This window comes from Pieris brassicae, chromosome 5 (assembly GCF_905147105.1).
Source record: "Pieris brassicae chromosome 5, ilPieBrab1.1, whole genome shotgun sequence".
NCBI lineage: Eukaryota > Metazoa > Arthropoda > Insecta > Lepidoptera > Pieridae > Pieris > Pieris brassicae.
The window spans coordinates 18,097,840-18,119,621 of record NC_059669.1 but is presented as its reverse complement, the minus strand read 5'-3'; the positions used below and the strand labels follow the sequence as shown (position 1 = coordinate 18,119,621).

General features: G+C 33.5%; 2 protein-coding genes across 13 annotated transcripts in view; both read right to left on the bottom strand.

Moving 5' to 3' along the window:
• Nucleotides 1-11,466, bottom strand: part of LOC123710160 (trithorax group protein osa) — a 71,497-nt gene extending 60,031 nt beyond the window's left edge. For all 12 annotated transcript variants that reach the window (XM_045661896.1, XM_045661907.1, XM_045661905.1 and 9 more), the window contains exon 1: nt 10,283-11,466. In XM_045661896.1, the coding sequence (XP_045517852.1) occupies nt 10,283-10,816 (534 nt within the window). In that variant the 5' untranslated portion in view covers nt 10,817-11,466. The remainder of the gene's footprint in view (nt 1-10,282) is intronic.
• A 5,193-nt stretch (nt 11,467-16,659) lies between these two features.
• LOC123709677 (katanin p60 ATPase-containing subunit A-like 1) overlaps nt 16,660-21,782 on the bottom strand; it is a 31,689-nt gene continuing 26,566 nt past the window's right edge. Inside the window, exons 4-10 of the mRNA XM_045661173.1 lie at nt 21,603-21,751; nt 20,320-20,475; nt 19,541-19,662; nt 18,773-18,952; nt 18,455-18,604; nt 17,218-17,441; nt 16,660-16,931 (exon numbers count right to left, since the gene is read on the bottom strand). Coding sequence (XP_045517129.1) covers nt 16,733-16,931; nt 17,218-17,441; nt 18,455-18,604; nt 18,773-18,952; nt 19,541-19,662; nt 20,320-20,475; nt 21,603-21,751 — 1,180 coding nt within the window. The 3' untranslated portion in view covers nt 16,660-16,732. The remainder of the gene's footprint in view (nt 16,932-17,217; nt 17,442-18,454; nt 18,605-18,772; nt 18,953-19,540; nt 19,663-20,319; nt 20,476-21,602; nt 21,752-21,782) is intronic.

The window sequence follows — 21,782 nt, the reverse complement described above, 5'->3', positions numbered from 1 at the left end:
GTATTTTATGAACGATTCAATGATTTATGAGGGCGGTGTGTTATCGGGGTGCGGCGTGAGGGAGGCTAGCGCGAGGGTTGCGCAGGGCTCGACGGCAGCGCGCCATTGGCGGACACTGCATCGATCGCGCGACGAGCTATATGCGGCCCGCCCGAGCCTGCCTCCACCTACGTTAATAAGTAATCATCCGACCCCGCGATACCTCAGCGAGTTTTCCGGACAGAGCTGGAACCACTGAGACGGGCCTCGTATCTCCAGTCGAATGGAACAAAGAGCTACCGCATAGGGCGACATCCGTATTGATTTATGCAGTAATTGACCCGCGGGTACGTGCGCAGGCCGCGCATTCCCCGTCCCATACGCACCTATTTCCACGCACTATCTATATCATAGGAGAACAATGCATTACGATCAATGTAACGTTACAAATTTATTGACCAATATCGAAATACAACATGCGTGCTCGTTAATAAAACAATCTTACATACGGTATACAACAGACAAGTTCCCCTATCTGACATAAATATACAGCCCCTTTGAGAATTTCCCTCTACAATACATCGTCAAAATGAACATTTCAGTGACCTAGTTAACTAAAAGGGCTTTTGAAAAGGGAAGTTCCGTATTATTATCATGGTTGCTAAAACATCGTTTACGCTTAAGTAAATATTAAAATGGAATTAGGTTTATTTGTCTAACTTGCTACAAATCTATGAATTTAAAGGAGTATTGTGTAATATCACAATTTTCACAAAATGAAAACATCACATTTTTGATACAATAAATTAAATCTTTAATGTAGTTAGTACATAAAAAATGTTATACAATATAATTACATTAAAATATGAGGTTTGTGGAGTTAATTGCTACGATCTAAAATATTATTTATAGAAGTTGCTGCTATCTGAAATATTCTGTAACTGAATTTATTCTCCCTTAAGAAAAAGATCTAACAATGGCTAATTGTATTGTTTAGGTTATATGTAGTGCAGTTTCGTTGCATATATGAAATATTACTTACCGACCGATGCTTAGCGTATGGCAATAAAATAAAATAACTGGAAATAAATATACGCTTATAAATATCGACTGGATTGATTGATTTATTCGTTATGGGCGTGGCCGCAACACTTATATAATATAAAGCATATTACGTCGAATATATACTTGCATGAATTTGGTTTCAGGCTAATTAAATGAACCTGCTATATTGATTCTCTATAAACAGCAAACACTTTACTATTGAAATAATTGTTAAGTTGTACAATTATATTGTTTATAATAAGATGCCGTTATTAAAGACCTTATATAAATTAAACGTTAAATTGTTAGTCGTTTTCTTTAATACATATATCGTAAATATTACAGATCCTAAATCATGAGTCAATTGCAATTTTAAATTTCGAATTACAATTCAAGGTACTAAACAGAAATATTTTGACACAGTAATTTAGTTCCATCAAGTCGATAGTGCAAGTGCGAACCGTTAGGAATGTGACCGGATTTCAATCTAGAACTCCACGGCCGCCTTGCCTACATAGCTATTAGTTATGTCATTATCAACAGCCCTAACATTAACATAATGTAAGCGCAATAGCGTAGGATTATTTATATACATTTACATTTTACACCTCTTACTAGAATTTAATTTTCCTTGCGACAGTGCAAATTATTTAAATAAGATTGTGATTCAATTGTAATGTGGTTTTTCCTCATTAAAAAGAACCCGATGAACAATTTTTCCTTTCAATCAGCACCAACGGTTATTAAGCAGATCCCGCAAGGTTATATATTATATACTTTCTAAGCAGGTTTATCTTTGTATTTCTCACATTATTGTGTTTCTTTTACAATTCTAAAATGTCTACTGCTATATATAAACAAGCTCACTAACTAATTACATCTAGAATATAGAGTAGAAAAACACAACAATATGTTTGGGTGTAACAGTAAACTGTCATTAGTTTCTTCTAAATATTGATTTAATTTATTATCTTTCATCTGGAGAATGTAGTCATTGTATAACTGGATGCTTTAGCTTTATGATGATTATAAAACCGTAGAGAATTTTTTAAACTAAATTTGCACACACATTTATTCATATATTTTTTTGGAATAATTAATTAAAATATTTCTATAAAGTCGAATCAGGTGATGATTATTTAATTGAGTAAATAATTAGCCAGGGTTTGACGTTTTTATGTTTACTAATTTTCTTTAAGACTGAAGAATAGATGTACATGCATGCAAGAGCAAATGCTGCTTAGCCAGCTTTGACTTCATGGGGGCAAGTTCGCGCAAGTAATTTTAGCAACTTTTGATCTATTAATTTGACGGGGTGTTTGACAAAAGTTGTATCACATAAAAATATATAAATTTATTTAAATATTAATTAAAATAATATAGAAACATAGCTTTGTTTTGCAATCTGACGGTTAAAAACTGCCGTGGTTTGAGCTCAAAACAACAGTTGCACTTTCGATATTTCTATTAAAACCAAGGCAGCAGCGGATATAAATGAGGAAATATTAGACAAGCACAGTAGTTGATACTTTTGCGGCTTTTAGTTGTAACAATCCAATAGTTATAAAAATCGAAAATTACAAGCATTTGTCGTAAAGTCATTCACAAGTGTAAAGAAAAAGACTATGGAAGTTTCATCTACTATATAAAAGCTGTCGAAAAGATACAAAAAAAATCTTTAGTTTTAAACAGTGCAATGTTTCGATAGATATGCAGATCTTGTAAATGTTTTAATTTAGGCTTATTAGAATTTGTAGCAACATATATTATTTCTGCACGATATTTTTAAGAGGCGGATAGATCCCTCTACCGTATGCGACAAGATACTCACAATTGTTCCATGTACCTCGCACGAACACGAATTACCTGTCTAATTCGCCAATGTTTCGGGTTTTATCTATCTATAACACTAATTATGAGGATGTTGATATTTTCCACCTCACAAAAAAGAATGTCAGAAAATATTTGAAGAGGCGTGAGGATTTAGGCTTTGTTTAAGCCTAAATCCTGACGCCTCAGTAACAATTTAGTTTATGTCTTTGAAATATTAATTAGTCATTTGTTTAATTTTAAATTTCAATATGTTAGCTGTAAGATTACTAATAATAATAAATTAATTAAGAAAATAAATATTATAAAGCACGAATTAAGAAATCTGTTTTCAGGCAAGTGATCTGTCACTAGGATTAAAAGTTTATTACTGCTTTCAATCCTGTGTAATGGTTATAGAAGCACTTAAATTGACGAATGTATGAAACGCGAAAGTATATGAACATCTTTAACGAGCGCATGTGTAATGTGAAATAAGAATATATAAGATAAAGACTGGTTAACACAAATGTAAATGACCTATGACTAATGAAGACGCCGGTAATGTATGTATAATATCGGTATTCATACAAACAGTAGCAGCCCGTTTACATCGACGTGGCGGATACGAGCAAACATTACATAACTCTTTGATTGTGTTTGTAAAAAGTTGGGAATTCCCTCCACTACAGACGCACATTACACATACATGCCCTGTTCATGTGTGAGTGTAACCTTGCCTTCCTTTACATATTAAACGCCGTCGGGCTATCCCTTTGCGTATCTACAAAAAAAGCCGAGCCATAACTGTATTGTTGTGAGAAAAAGAGAAAATGAATGAGATGGGATTGAACGTTATTACTATTATTACTTTATTTCAACGAAGCTTCCGAGACGATAAAAGCGCACTGACCGGTTTAGTTTACTTTTTATGCTTCTTGTAGTATCAACAATGGGACGTAAAACGTTCATCACAGTCATCAGCTGTTGCCTTCTCCCGATTCGCGAAAAATAAGGCATAGAAAATAATTTTCAGTTTTTACGTATATGTAAACAAGGGTTAAGACTGTTACGTTTCCGTGAAGACACACTAACACAACCTATAGTATTATATTATTAAGGTGCAAAAACGATTTTTTTGTGTCTAATACAAATTTATTTGGCATATCTCTTCCTCCAATAGAACACATCAAAATAACTATGTGTGATAACATAAAATTTAGAGTAGCGCGTGTTAATACTTATAGGTAACCAGTAATAAACATAAAGGGATAAATAGCATGTTTAATATAAGGGCGATCCCATTAATGGAGATCATTAGGAAGTTATGCGGTTACAGAACGTTATTTTGGTCTGCACCGTCATGTAGATCGTAAATGTCAAGCTCAGAGTAACTAGGTAAAGTCACGAGGCAACAGGTGCCTGGCATAGCTATTATATTTTACTTGACCTAATAGAGCACTTAATCCATGAATATCACGCTGAGTGTAAAAAGAGCACGTATGTGCAAAAATTTGAATAGCATTAACTTATATGAAACATCACTCAACAGCTTTCTATAGGCAGAAAGCAGAATTTAACAAAATGAATGGTTTTTGCGTTTAGGTAACACCTTTAATTTTTCTTTTTACTTTAATACAAAAGACTGAAATATCAACCTGTGCTTGTCAATCTTTAGTATCCGAAAAGCAAACACATCGAGGCAAATTTTGTCGTCAACATCTTCATAACCTCTCATTATTTTCATGAAATGCAGAGCTAGAATACATTTCCTTACGACTATTACTAAAATATAAATAGAAAATCATGTAAAAACGTCACGTCACCATCACGTGAATGTCGAGGCTATTCAACTCTTTGATACCACTGACCTAGTGAGAAGATTGAAAAGGATAAAACCATTTGAACTAGTGAATTAGTGTTAGTATACTTTAATATTAAGTGCTAAACAGTGAATGAAAAAATGAAAACACAAGAACAGAGTGTCTTCCCTTTAATAGAGACTATAAGTAGCGTTATTGGACACTTACTTATTACAATCCTTTTTAGTAAATTAGGTTAGACTTAAATTACTTATTAGTCTTAAATTAGGCTAGATTGTAATGTTCCATGATGTCGTAGTAAAGACACATGTATATTAAAAAAAATGTAAAAACGTAGATTATTTACTGTCATTTGACACAACAAAATGCGTTAAGACTTCAAGATCTTATCGTGACATACAAATCGATTACTCACACGCAACAAGTGTAAACAAACGGATTACGAGTGTTACTGACCTAATAAAACAACCCCTTTTCCCAACCAAGACTTCAATAAAGAACTCCCTTTAGGTACATAGTATCTCGGGTACATAAGAGCGGCGGTCGTGACCTTTTAATGTAGGTATAAATGTATAGCCACCCGTTCCGCTATGTACAAACAGCTTGGATTAAAGAAAAATTCACCCCTCTGTGTATATGGTGTCATTGACAAATCGAATTTAGTAATTTACTTTTCGTTCATTGAACTCATTCCCGTCATAACATTCTTGAATGAGCTTGAATAATATACAACGTTAATTGTTTTGAATTATCTCATAGACAAATATCTTTAAAGCAAAGTCAAAGACATAGACAGCCTGATTTGATGATATTGCACTCGTACGGTACCACCAACGTCAACGTCCATACAAACATTTATCCCTATGTTTGTATGGACATCCATCACTGTTGTTAACAGCAAGCAGATAAAACACGTTCAACATCGTTTAGTATTCAATGATTAGCAGTAAGTTAACGCAGAATAGCGCTCATATTCCTACGTACAATAATTACCTCTTTAGTATGAAATCCTATATTACTTACACTAATATAAAGTGTTTCACACATAATATGATTTAATAAGCATAACTGGTTACGACCAATTACATCAAAATATTGGCAGCATTCATGAATAAAGCTTATGTAACAAATGAGCGGAACAAAGAGTATCCAAAGACGAAACTCACATAAATAATTCGTGACGTCTTTGAAACACTTCAGTAGATTATAGAATGTAGGTATACACAAGTCATTTACCTTTCTGACTGCGTTCAGACGAAGGTCCTTGGCAGTGGCCCCTTTTGCATTCATATACATTATCGATGCGAGTTACGTCATATCGTTTGCATTATTGAGGTTAAGTTTAATTATATTTTTCATGCGATAACAGTGTATTTTTTCTTTATTAAGATAAATAACATGAACTTTACTAAATAGTGTTGAAAGGAATGTAATCTAGTAAAAAAGTTATAACAGTTTGACTTGTAATTTAATTTTCATTATTATTAAAACAGATTAACAAGAATTCTTATTTAAGTAGGACGTACGCATACGTGTATTGCTTACGTAAGTAATTTACGATTATATTGTAAATTTTATTAATTGAAAGGAATTATATATGAAAGGATTACGTTATTTATAATGATATTTTTGGACTACATATCTAGCAATTATGTAAATAATACATATTAGCTCCTATAGTATTTTTGTCTACATAAAAAACGATTTGGAGACTAATAAGGGCTAGCGTTAATAATTGTGTCAATTATGACACGTGCCAGTGTCGATTAAGCTTTAGTAGGTAATGATGAGCTTGACCTATACGGGTCTCCCTTGTTAATAATCCGTCGTTTTGATTGTAGTCAACGACTGGTACAGGGGACTGGCAATTACGTGACGTCACGACGGTTAACGACCCCATTACAACATATTGTATGAATGAATGCAGGCCACGTGACGAGTGACGAGTGACGTTTTTGTCCGCGAATATGAATCTTGATTTCAAATTGAACTTATAAAAAAACTGAATGTTTAAACGTAGGTCAAGTTCGCTCCGGTTTACGACTATGAGCTTTGTTAAATTGTCGACGAGATTGAGATGTCAAGGTCTTTGATTCTCAGTTAGCATAACATAGTTTAAGGACTGACCGGACATTCCATTTGGTAAAAAGCACGACTACTGGATACGACGCAGCGTTTAATTACACCAGAGTCACAGTGTTGTTGGTGTAAAGAGTTCGTAGTAGTTCGTAAGTAGTTCGCCAATGGAATCGTTGTTATCGATGTCATGAAAGTTAAAAAGCGTGAAAATATCTTCGATCAGTACGATGGCACGAGGTAGGAGACTGATACGTTAGTCCGAGAAGATAATCATTGATTTTACGAATTCAACATCACGGACTCAGAATGAACGATCTCCGTCGGCCCATTCATCTCGTTTTCATGTACACACCGCTATTGCAATACGAAAGCGAGAGCGAAATTTACTCGGGCTGAACTACGCACCACGTACCGCCCTAAATACGAAGAGAATAGAATATCGATCACTAGAACGTTAATTGATAATCAAGAGCTTTGTGAGCAAATTGTTGCTTAGTTATCGCTTTTCACTGAAAGGTGTACTCACTAGCTCCATCGACTTGACCATCTTGTAAAACCGCCTAAGACATTCGCAGCACATCTTTCTCAGTTTAATCATAATTAAATTCCACACATCCCATCACGCAGCTAAATCTAAATATAGCGGGCGCCGATATCAGCGGCTCGCCCTTGAACCAGTCGCACGGAAACATTTTATTATTATTACCGAGCTGTCGGCGAGCACGAGTATATCGGGTCGACGACCCCGCAACCACGTGTCTCCTTATCGAACTATCTAATGCGATTGTGGGTAAACAACAAGCCGAGATAAATGACTAATTCCACAATACTCGTTCACTTCAGTCATTCACAAAATGTGTCCTCATAACATATTCAAACGGCAAATTGGCTAAAACGATAGCACTACAAATATGTTAAGGCATATCAGTTTACTGATCACTAATACATCAGAACACAACGTCTGCCGAAACGCTGCACCAACTTGATTCTTGACTTGAAGTTAGTTTTAAGTCAATGCCCAAACCATCAAAACATTAGATGGAAAGTGAGTAAATTGGACCACCGTTCGCCGCGCAACTTGTAAGCAATAATTGCAAAGCTTTGACGAACAGAAGAACCGCATTGTGGGAAGTGGGACAACGTTACGTAACCGGTATTTGTTGGCCGGCCAACCTACACAGGTACATCCTTACAAATGCGTACGACCTTGAATGTGAACTCCAAGTGTAAACAGGCACGTGTTCGATGCATTGTTTTATGGCGATCCGCGCAAACAAGCACCACACTAACTTCAATTTGTATCGACTTCAGAGAACGAGGTATAAATGCCAAAATGTAATAGGACTGTATAACTAGGGCAACCTAGGAAGGGTTGCGACGCTTCTAATTTTAATATCGCTAACACAATTATTTTATTCTAACCTAACCTAACCTTTTATACATTACTGCTCTTCAACATAAAAAAAAATCTCTTTACCAAAGCAACTCCATCCTAAGGCTGTTTGTAGTTAATAGTCACGGCATCTATAGTTGTACTTCTCGTTTTAGTGATCGGGATGTCGCTATTAAAAACAATTTAGAGTATCGACATTATTGAAACCTAGAAATTATTTTTAATGCCAGCATTCAGGTTATTCCTTGAGCAGTCCAATTGGTCCGATGAACACCACCCTTTCAAAATCATAAGAAGCTGCACGAGATACATGTGTCAGCCGTCAAGCCGCCATTTCATTTACGTTGATTCCGTCAAACACACGCTCCGTTCTGACTGCGCTTCTACATAATGTATGCTTGTAATGCAAGAACGAAACGACACTGAAGTACGGCTACGTTGCTGCTCTTAGGACGTTTTGTAATTGAGAAGACGAACGCACAAATCTCCTGGAAGCGAGTAATATTTGCCTACACATCAAACTTTCACTATCGTTTCACTTTCGTTTTTATATCCGAACTAACAACGGCTAGCTTTGTTAGTTCTCCAGCACAGGCTTTTCTTTTTACCTCTATTCATCCGTTAGGCAATCTTTTGATAGTTCAAATTTTCGTTCCATTTACTAAGCAATAATAAATGGAAACTAAGTAATAATTGCTTAGTTAAGTTTTTAAAGATGTATGGTGTTGTTTTCAGAAAATAAAATAAGTTATACATTGATTTATAAATTTTCTTAAGAGGTCATCTAACGGACATAATAGCACCATACCACCATGTTTGATTTACCATTTGCAGAAACAATACAGGCTTTACCTGTTTGTTGTTTAAAAAATAATGTTACAGCCAAATGTCTTACGGCTCTTTACCCACTAAAAGATTATGGGACTTCAAACAATATGAAAATAACAAAATACTATTTGCTTTTTTTGTTCAAGAAATGATTAGAGAGAGACTCCCATTATCATATAACAGATTATTCCCAGAGGTCTACTCTAGCAAAAAGCTAATATTATTACACTCCAAAAGTTTACAATAGTGGTATATACCAGTTACAAGAAGGAAAGAAAGGTTATATGCCCTACACTTCTGAGCCTCTGTTATGCCATATTGTAAGCACTATATTGTAGACAAGTTACATTCACATAAAGTATTGCAAATCAGTCCATATACCTTAAATATCTTAATTATTAAGATGTATGGTATAATTATTATAATATAAAATAAACTGGGGAAACCTAATAAATATTGAACTACAGAATGACACTAAAGCATTCATTAATTTTATATCTCTTTAATAGACTTTACTTTGGTAAAAGTAAAATGCCACTCTTCATAGAGTAAAATTACAGTTTGACAGATATTGAAATACACAATACAGAAATATTGCATGCAAATAATGCATTTACTTGGTGTGCAGGTGAGCTTAAGAATTTCATCTCTAATACAAAATAAGAAACTCTACAATTTTTATTTTAGTAGCCAATAGAATTATAAATTTATCAATTTTTTATATAATTATATATTTTATAGAAATTGGTTGTATTTATAGTTAAAAAAATTTCAGTGATGTTAAGCACACATGCATAGCTTTTGTTAATGATGACAGACAAAACTACTTGATTTAATATAGACTTATATAAAAAAATATAATTTCACATACATGTTTGGTTGCATAGTGTAACACTTTCCACAATATCAATTGTCTTATAGCGTTGTCCACTCTACATCATCATTTTATCGAAGTAGAATATTAATTTTAAGCCTTATAGCCATAATACATATTATATGTACTAAACTATGCATAGACTAGTAGACAAATAATTTAACATAAACATTTCTAGTAGAACTTAACTATTCTGTTCTTCCGAGAAAGAGTTTCAATACTATCTTGTAGTAAGCAATATAATAGGGATTGAGTTTAGTGAAAAATTTAAAATGCTGAATAATATAAAGTAACATAAACATAATAGGAATCAATTAGTTTGATAATTTCCAACAATTTTAAAGGATATTGTTTTTCTATGGTATTTTAAAATATTCAAAGGGCATATACTTAAAATGCTATGGTACTTAATATCATGGAATATTTAGAATGTAAATTTAAATAAGCACTTACTGTTGAATTCCTATATGGTCCTCCTTGTGGGTTGTATGGTGGCATAGGTCGCGGAGGCGGCCAGCCTGGAGTGGGGCCATAGGCACCCTGTGGCTGATCATAATTGTTTGGATAACGGTGCGGTGGCGCGCCACTAGATTGCAATAAAGAGTTCAATGTTGGCGTCGGGCCTGGCGCTTGAGATACAGTTTGGCCCGGAAAGAATCTTTGTTGTTGAGGCGGCCTAGGCTTACCAGGGAAGCCGGGCCTAGGTGAGTAATACGGATCAGCGCCTTCTGGATACCTGTAGGCCCCGTACTGATCGGCACCGGGCCGATCGTGACCCGGCACTTCGCCTCCGTCTCGAGGCTGGCCCGCTTCGACAGACATAGGCGATTTACTCTTAGTATTCACAACGCCATCGAGCGGAACGCGCCCGACGGACTTATCTGTGCCGTTTTGTAACAGAGCGTTCCGAGATTCACTGAGCTGCTCCGATGGACTCTGATCTACGGTCGCTTCACTTCGCTGAGACTCAGCCTGCGTCGCAGCCATGTTCGGCTGGTGGCGGCCGTCTCTGCTAACACTTCTCGCGATCGACCGGCTCACTTACGTTACATCGAAAACGGGCGTCGGATTGCAAAACCGCGACGCGGACACTTCCATCACTAAAAACCCAAATACTTCGCACGAATTATAAAGCGAAATGACGAGAAATCGTTCACCGACGCACACACATCGATCACATATCTACTCCATTCGCATAAACGAGGTTATGGAAAAGGTTACACTGCTAGCGGTCGCTTTTGTCACTATCAAATTTATCATTTGATATCACTTACACATTTTAACACTGTACGAATTCACTAATAATAAACCTATTCACAAAAGTCTATAGGGAATGTTGGGCTGAAAACGCAATCACGAAACTTCCAAAATTATTAGCGTCCGCCATTAGCGGACTTGGTTTTTGTTCGGCGCTTCACTAGGCTTTTGCCTATGTTCACATCAGTCACAGAAAAATAAGATATGTTAGTTACTAATGTTGCAATAACAAACGATGTTTTTATTACATCTTAGATTTATTTAAATGTTTAGATATGTAAAACTCAATCTTAGTCCATAATTATAGTCACAAATTCTCTAAGTTAAAAATTATCTGTGCATGTTTACATTTCCGTACCATTGCGATTTGCGACCACGTAGTAAGATCAGTCATGCCAACATTATAAATATTCTGTTTCCGCTGGCGCCAAAAACTGTTACTTGTGGCTATATTCACAGCGAATTTCACAACCGCTTAGTTCATGTAATATACAACAATTATTTATATTCACTAGGAAATGCGTGACATATAGACAAGATTTTTTTCAAAAATATATTTCTTTGAGTGGAATAAGTTTCGTCAATAACATTATGTATTTGTTTTTAACCTTGTTTAAATAGAATACCAACACAAAGAAAATTAAAATCGTAATGCATGGCAACACAACATTTATGTTACTACAGATTATCGTAGTGTATACTTAGATGAGAAGGATGCTTTGTCCTTTTATTATTATTTTTTTTAAATAAAATTTCATATTAGTATGAATGTTATGGAAGTCCACTAACATTAATTACTTAATATGCTTACTAAATGTATTGTAAGCTTATTCCACTCGTATGCAGACGGCACGTGTATACGTGAAATTGTAAATAGTAGTCATGCCCTTTATTGTTTATTTACGTTAGGTATATACTCAATGCTAGTAAATTATACGGGGACGTACTGTAGCTGTCGGCTTAGTACGTTATTTCAACCATTATAACTAATATTTATAATGGTTTAAATAATCAAATTCGATTAAGTTTTACCGGTATGTATGGTACCGATTTACCGTCTTACAACAAAATCACTTAAACCATCATACGTGGATAGCTCCGGTACGATATTTTTCTAGCTTCAGTTTCCTGTTGTGAAAATTGTCTCAAATTATATATTGAATTTTACTTTTGCCTAAGTTCGATCGAGTTACAAGTATGAGTGTGTAAGCGATATCAATTATGTCTATACAATCTAAGGATAACATTCAGAATCGAGATTTTTTTTATTTTTTCTTTCTATCATCTGTAAAGAAATGTTTCGCTTTTGTCCAAATGGCAATATCATGCCACGATATTAGCTATATTGCCATTTGAACGATTGTCATCCTCATTTATTTTCTCCTCTTAAAGTTATTTAGATCTCTACATCCTCGATCGATCAATTCGAGTGGGGATGTAGAGTACTTTTGCATCTTAGGTCACAGCGCCCATCTGAGTAGTACATCATGTACGTGCATAGTAGGTAAATTTAGTTAACCATTTATAAAGTGGTGTTGGTAGCCAATTTAAGTACATCTACAAACTTAGTATAGTAGGGTATCTTCAATATCCAGGCTTTATTCTACTCACCCCGGCTTCGCAGGCGCTATCGTGACCCGTAAACCTTGAAAAATCATATATCTAAACCTTCCTCATTAATCATACTAGATATTGGTAAAAACCGCAATAAATTTCTCGCAGCAGAGAGATTTTTTGATTTTATCGCGAACAGTAACATAGATAGACGCGGTGGAGAACTTGTGGGAACGGGAAGCTCTACAACTTTTCTCTAGAACTCGACCATACTCAATCTCTGGAATTTTTTCTTTGCAAATTCAACTTTTTGTTTTTCGGGCTATATTTAGCCAACGACACTTACAAATAAGGTGTCTTAATAAATTTTCCAAATCAGTTCAGGGCATTGTGAGTTTACCTCATACAACCGCCAATGCTTTACCTGTTAATAATATCAGTAAGTATTATATATAGTTACTAGCTGCCCCCGCGAACTTCGTTTCTCCTTAACGTGATTGAACTTAGCCTACCTTTTTACTATATACCCTGTTCAGTTTTCTGGAATGAAAATTTGTAGGTTTTTCTGTAAATATTTCTCTACGTAAAATTCAGTTTCAAATTTTTTCAAATTAACAAATAAAATATAGGGGTGAAAATTGGGGTTGTATGTATTTTTGTATGATGTATCATAAATAAATAAAATGACAAAATTTTGTCAAAAAAATTAAATTTGGGGGACACCTATTAGTTAGAGGTTTGGAATATAGATATAAGGCGATTCTCAGACTTACTTAATATGTATAAAAATCATAAGAAGCGGTCGAGCCGTTTCGGAGGAGTATAGGAACTAACATTGTGACACGAGAATTTTATATATAGAGATTTTTTTTATCGAAAACAACTCTATTTCACACAACTACTTACATAAAATAGCGGATATTTTGTACTTTTGAGAAGTGCATACCATTAGGTAGCATCAATAATAAAATGAAACATGTTTGTCTCTTTCTTCAAATTGTACTGCAGAAAGAAAAGAACATATTTATATTTGACGCTATGAACCATTAGTGCCTAACGCTATGAACCATTAGTGCCTAACGCTATGAACCATTAGTGCCTAACTTAAATATTGTATGTAATAATGTAATGTAAGAGTTCTCAATCAATTTACACCAGTATAATTTTCATTGTAAATATAGTTAAAATCTATATCATTATCTACATTATCTTAACCAACATTCATTGTTTTAATAAAAAGTTTAATTTATTAGATATTAATTAATCTCTAAATATTTTAACAACAAATAATTTTAGTACGTGAGAAGAATGTTGTTGATTAAAAACAAAAAATATTTTTTAATAATAAACCAGTTATTTAAAACAAACTTTTGTTATTCAGCCTAGCAAAGACAACAGCTGTCAACTATGTATTAACTATTAAGTATATTTGTGTAATCGCATATGTGAAATAGAACCCATTTAAATATGACGATGATGAAGTATTATTAGTAAGTATATAAATTTATTTATTAAAAGTAGCCAAACTACTTCTACAAAATGTTTACCTTTGCTAATAGAAGCCCTTAGCCCACTTCTTAGCCTAAATAAACATTGCTATCATATCGCAATTACAAGTTTGCTAGAATACAGTAAAGTCGCTAAATAACCAAATGGTATAGTATTCATCCAAACTCTGCCAAAGGAAAGGTTTGATGTATGACTAAAATGCGACCTTTCCAGTTGTATTTCAGTAGAAGGTAGACTAAATATAAACAGTATTTGGAATCTGAAATGAGTACTCTTATACTGTTAACTTTTAAAGACTTTTTTAATTTGTTTTACACCATTTTACATGTTTGTTTTAAGGGTGAAAAATAAAAAGTAGCTACTTCAAAAATATAAAAGATGAATTTACCAAGATACAATAACCTAACTAAAACACTAATATTTGTTCACACCTTAGATAAAAAGGCTTGTTTTTTTAAATATGAGAACAGTTTTATTCAAATCAAACCTGTGTATGGTCAAGTATTTGTATTATTGAATAATATAGTCATGAGTAAATGACCGCTTTTGTTATAAAAATTGACAGGTGGCAAACATTCAGGCCGAGCTATGCACGGCTAGAAGGCTCTAAGTGGCATTACCAGCCATTTAATAGTTATTAGGCTTTTAAAAAGAACCCTAACTTTTTTTCTCTTTCTTGGCCTGCACAGTTTGTGGAACCCTTAAAACTTAATACTTTAAAAATACTTAAATGGGAAGCTGATTCCACATAGTGTTGTTGCAGGCAAAAAAGTACATTAAAAAAACTTTAATGGAGCAAAAACCCTTGTATAAATAGGGTGGAATAGCTCAAGTTTCATTGAATCAAACCTAGAATTACTAAGTACTATTGTGAGAGGATTATATGTATGTACACATTATAAATCAGAATCAGAGTAAGTCACTGTTATTGGTGAGAACTATTTATATTTAACGATACAATTTCTTAAGATTTTTTTATGTATAATGCAGAACACCCACATTATACATTTATATTGAATAATTTGCTATCAATTTATATGTATTATATTCCTATAACTATGAATATGAAAACTACAAAACAACCTTTTAAATGTTTATTTTGTCTTTGTAATACAGAAATTATACTTGATGCAAAAATACTCTTTTTCCAATAAGTGGTGTTAAAATGATTATCCCTTATTTTTTACCCTAATTTTAATTTAATTAAATGCGATTCGGTGTAATTAGGATTACTAAGGTTATTAGGAGGGCATCATATAACAAATTATTCATGAATTAAAATTTACCTAAATCATTGTACATAAAATTAGTTTGAATTGAAATTGAGCAAGCATTACTCATGCGAAATATCTCTTTCATATAAACATACTTGAAAAAATTATAAAAAATATCTATAAACACAATAATATAAATTAGTTATGGCATAAAATTATTCTAATCTCATATACCTAAATTAAGTACAAAGATCACGATTAATAATTACAAAAGGACTACCGACGACCGATTAACATATTATGTAAATTTACTAAGAGCTTTGCATACTGTTTTTGTGCTTGTATAAAAACCTAAGACTAAAGATTTCATTTTCGAAACTGTAAGAATGTAACAAAATAACAAATCCGACTGATGGTATACTAAATCTAGTTTGTACCCAAACCCCAAACTATAATGGGTTGAATTTAAAACCACTAGCCAATGATATAAAAAATAGTATTTTCTTTAACACTTTAGGTTGGACAAGCTAGTTTAGTATATATATTGTCAATGATTGTCTAATTATAAAACACAGAAATGTAGGTTCAAAAATTCATGGCCACCACTGCTTATATATTGTTATATTAAATTAAAAAAAAAATTCGTTCACATAATAAAATATCATTCCGGCCGTTTAGAAAGGTTTTTATTACTATTTGCTTGTAAATTGTAATTGCGTGGAAGTCCTTCATTAATTTTTAAATGCACAAAATTTAAAATAACATTAGTAAAAACATTACACAGCCATGAATTTTGACACTTTTTCTCCTTTTGAATGAAATTAGTTCCATCCCATTTGGAATGTTTACAATGTGGTGCTATTTCCTTATAATAATATTCATTTAATACTGAAACAGTCTGTTTCCCAACTTATACTATAAGGCAAAATTTAAATACTTGAACTTTTGATCGTGTCTGACTTAGGGGAGATTGACACTTGATGTAATGGATGCTAAATGGCGCGGTATCCTAATATTTACAATGTACAAATAATCTTTATTTCTTTATTTTTTAATTTTCTAAAAAGAAATGCAGATTTTTATGATAATAAATCAGCCACAAATTTTTATTTTCTTCAACAACACTTTCTGGCTTAATTTATTATGATTTTATTTCAAGTTTGAAATTAAACAAATGATATTACGATTATTATTCATAAGACTATTACATTTTATTAATCCCAGTTTAATATGTTGCTTTTTTTATAAAATTCGTAACACATACTGCATTATTGTTAATTTTGATTAAATCACAACTAAATAATTGACAGCGCGCCATTTATTTTCTGACAAGTGCCACACAACAGTTCATAGACGAAATCTACGTCAATCAGGAGGAGCCAAACTCCGCCATCCAGGTGAGATATTTCTGAATGTCACCCTTCGATACGGACTTGTTACATTTCGATATAGCCTCGAGGAAATCTTGTTTGGTGACCGGCAAGTCCAATTCCTCCTTGGCCAGTTGTTTTATCTGCTCCGGTTTCAAACCAGTGATTCTTCGTCTCATGGACATCATTGAGGCGTCCCTGAATTTAAGGATGATTATAAATTACGACGAAAAGGAGTGGATGGATAATAATATGCGCAAATGAATAACAATAGCACCAAAGGACAACTTGATACTTCTTAATTTCTTCATAAGCGACATATATCATAAATAAATTAAAAGCAAATGTACCAAAAATATAAATCATAGAAGTTTATAAGACTTGACTTATTTATTCCGGAACATAAATGAACTTGGTCCTAACAATTCGGACAATAAATTAAAATATGGGGATGATTGGTATTTTGAATGTGTCAATTTAATACCTGCAAACATTAGTGATGTCTGCTCCGGAGTATCCATCCAGCTTTTTGGCCACCGCTTGCAAATCCAATTCTGGATCTAGTTTGACCTCGCGAAGGTTTATTTGGAGTAATGCTTCCCGACCTTCCTGCGTTGGCAGAGGGATATATATTCTCTTTTCAAGCCGACGCCGGAGTGCCTCATCTATATCCCAGGGAAAATTTGTTGCTGCTAATACCATAACAACCTGAAATCATATTTCGTTAATACAAACAACTTGAATTAACTTGAACTAACTCTTACTATACTCTGATTTTTCATTCTGTAGAATTCTGACATTTCATAAGTGTTGCTACTAAGAAAGTTCTCCACCGAAAAGGAGGAAATTTGACGGCAATAGAAAATAAAATGCTACGTATTTTTTATGTTTTACCTACTAAAAGGTCTTCTAAAAATCTTAATATTTACTTACTCAAGTGACCTATTACAAAAATAACAAATATTTCAATATCACGAACAATATATCGAATTAACTTTAAAGTATTTAAATATATTATAAACCGATATATTCTTTAGCTGGTATCACTAATTATAGGTTTAGTAAACCTTTAAAAAAAATGTTAGCTGTCACGTCGCGTGTTTTTACTGTTTGTGATGAAAAGGGACGTAATTATAACTCACCGTAAAACTATACATTCACTAACAAATAAAATGTATACATAGACTTAGATGTTCAGACTCGCATTGAAATTGAAAAATGTGCCCGGCCAAAAAGGTATGTAATCCCTTACATGTACAATAAATGATAGCTGTCAAAATTGTACGGAATTAATAATCAGAGTATATACTTATGAGTAATAATGTGTAAATAAAGTACAAAAAGAGAATAAAATTTACTGCTAAAATTGGAATATTTTGTAGTCTATCTTGAACATAGTTGTAACAAAACCTAAACTTGTCCCTTATTTGTTGATGACACCAAACTTTCTATTATTTATTATATAATAATAAAAATAATAATATTTTTTAAGTATGACAAATTAACCATGATTCGAAAACCACAATTTGCTCCTAAGCAACTCCCAAAAGCTTGCTTGGTTTTATTTTATTTTAAAACATTATTAAAAGGTAGCAGAAATAAGTGGCAGGTTCGATTCCTGGCTAAGGACTTTGAACATTTTTATGCAGGTAAAGAGAAAATCTTCTGTTTTAAGGAAAACTTATAATTTAGGATTTACACTAACAATTCAATTAAAATACCTTTCCAGGTTCGTCTGTAAGTCCATCCATTTGAACAAGCAGCTCTGACTTGACTCGTCTCGAGGCCTCATGTTCGCTGTCCGAACCTCGCCGGGAACACAACGAGTCTATCTCATCTATAAATATCGTTGATGGGGCGTAGAATCGGGCCTGAAATTGTTATTAAAAAAAATGTAAGTAAACCCCATAAAATTAAAATATAACGGTTGAGTAAATGTAGCAGTATCATTGATCTTCATGGACTGGTAGTAATTCTCCTTTTATAGAAATCTGGATTAGCCAAATTATGTCAAAAACATTTGATCCGAGCTAACATACCATTTCAAACAATAGTCTAACAAGTTTCTCAGACTCTCCTCGGTACTTTGAAGTGAGGGTAGACGAAGAAACGTTGAAGAAGGTAGTTCCACATTCTGTAGCGACTGCTTTGGCAAGCATCGTCTTGCCTGTGCCAGGGGGTCCAACCATTAAAACGCCTTTCCACGGCCGACGGATTCCCTAAAAATATTTTTACTGTTAATTAAAGTGCCTTTTTAAAACTCTATGAACACTGTTGGTTTTTTAATCTTAATCTGGCAATATTTGTTCTAAACACATAGTATTATCTCTCACTTTTGTCTGTTATAATCATATCGTAGACACAATTTGACAGATGGAAACAAAATATTACTTCAGTTAAAAGAATTCAATTGGACTAATTTGGTTTTTATGAATAAAGATGTGTTTGCAACAGTTTTTCATTGAATCTTTGGTATCAATGAAAAAAGTTATAAATTATTTTGAGGAATAGAAAGCATAAGTACCAAGTAACATATTTAATTGAGATATTTATTATTTATTTCCTGTTCAGATTGGAACAAGACTCTTGGGAAATACCTTGTTTTATACAACTGTGAATTTTATCAAAAATAACCAAATATCAACTCGGCTTATCCATATTTAGGATTTATGTCAACCTTTGAAGATATGTCCTTATGACATATGATAATATACATTAATTTACTTTAATTACAAAGATACATTCTGGTATGTCAGTGCAATACATTGTGACTTCCTTCAAATTCATAATTTATTGTAAAGGCATACCTTGAAAAAGTCTGGCATCCACAGAGGTAAGACAACGGCTTCTTCCAACAACCGCTTGGCTTCAGAAAGATCTGCGATATCATCCCACCGTATGTTTGGGTTCTTTTGTACTATATCTCTTTCTGTAATAATATTATAATATTGTGAAGTATTGCTCAATATGAGACTGGGAAAAGTGAAATATCTTTAATTGATATTACAGAAAATCCATGTTTATCATTTCAGATTTAAGGTTCTATTACTGTATTGAAGCTTTGCATTTTCGTTTATTTTCCCTTGTGATATACATCAATTGACACTGCTAAACTAAATATAATCAAACAGAAATATGTAATGTTTAATATAATTCAAATTGTATTAAAAACCCAAACCTAAATTGTGAGTTACTCTATGCCGTTATATTGTTTGGGACTTTTGTCAGGACGAATGTTCTATAGTATTCCGGATTTCTGAATTCCCAGCCAATACGCAGAAATTATTTTTAAATTTCACTATAAAGGATATACGCCTCCTAATTCTATTTGAGTTCCTCTTTAACATCATATAAATATCTCTTATCTAACCTAAACCTGAGATTGTTTAAGGGCACGTATTTATATACCTTTATAAGATTTTTATGATTAAGATTACTACACTTCTTTCCTCTCTTCGAACTCTTTTAGCACGGATTGCCTGTAAGGTTACCGGGTGCACCCCTGTATTTATATTTATTATAAAGACGTTTTGCATTTGTGTTGTTCTCTGTGTAAATTTAAAATAAATAGTACTTATGACGTTACCTAACATATCGACTAAGTCGTTATCAGCTGAGGAGTTGGGCTCAAACCGTCGCTCGTCCTCTTTGTGTTTCTCATCATCCGTGTCTCTGTCTCCATTATTGTTGTCTCTGTCCTGCTTGTCTTTATTGTGATCTTTGTTTGTGTCTTTTGTTTTTGCTGAAATAAACAAAAATAATATTATAGATTCACTTGGATTCCAAGAGCAAATGAACCGAACGAAGTTTATGTGGTAGTTTTAAAGGCAAGCAGAGTCAAGTAGATCTTTAGCCCTTCAATTCTACCAAACCAAAACTATATTGAGCAGGTAATGGAACCACCGGATGATACGTCATATGCATTAAACAATTAAATATTTTTAAAAAAATGACAGCTTTAGATATCTTAAATTCGTTGAAAAAACACTGTTTTTATATACATAAGTATATACATCCTTTCATTCATAACATTACATTCTTAAATTGGTATTCATTTCAATTGTTATTGTATAACTTTATCAATGCAATCATTTCGCATAACATACGATTCATTACGATCTTATCATCAAATTATGCATGAAACATTACGTGCCATATAATCATATTCTCAGAATCGGAAGTTAATACGACCGCTCCTTTAAAAATTGAGACATTATATGCTTCAGTTATTATTGAGGACTATAGAAATAACCTTTCACTACAAAAGCCAAAGTTTGTAGTACGAACGTACAATCATTTGTTTTTAATTTGTCATGGCAACCGTTTACTCTTTCCTTATTGGGCAAAAACTATATTAATTCTACATTACAAGAGACACAAAGATAACATTAAACTTAATTGTATAAAATAAAACCTAAATATTTCTTTGCGCCAGACCTGTGTCCTACACACAGGTCTTCAACTATAGCATTAAGCTGTTCATGTGAAACTAGTAGCCGTGTCGTAAGTCTCGTGAGATTTCATTGTAACACTTCCCTGTGTTGCGGCAGTGAATAAATATCTCCTAAGCACTATTGTATTTAAAAATACTAGTTAGCACTTGTAATGTATGTTATATATTTATGACGGTGCAAATAGAGCGGAAGGTCTACTTTTTTTTCTATAAAATAGGGGGCAAACGGGCAGGAGGCTGACCTGATGTTAAGTGATACCGCCGCCCATGGACACTCTCAATGCCAGAGGGCTCGCAAGTGCGTCTACTATGAGTTTTCTAAACGCAAAGGTTTCCGTGTAATTTGTACGAAAGATCTTCGCCCCTGCGTAATTGAAAATTTGATTATCCTATATTATATGCCGTGATTTACTCACCGCTATGTGCCTTTGTATTAATTTTGGGGTTTCGTACATCTGAGGTCTTTCTTTGCGAGGTGGTTGCTGTCTTAGGTGCAGGTTTCTTGGCATCGGCTGTCCGGTTATTTCGCGGGTTGTTGCGGGCTGATTTCAATGGTGGGGGACCCCTATGTATGTTAAAATATGTAGATAACTTTA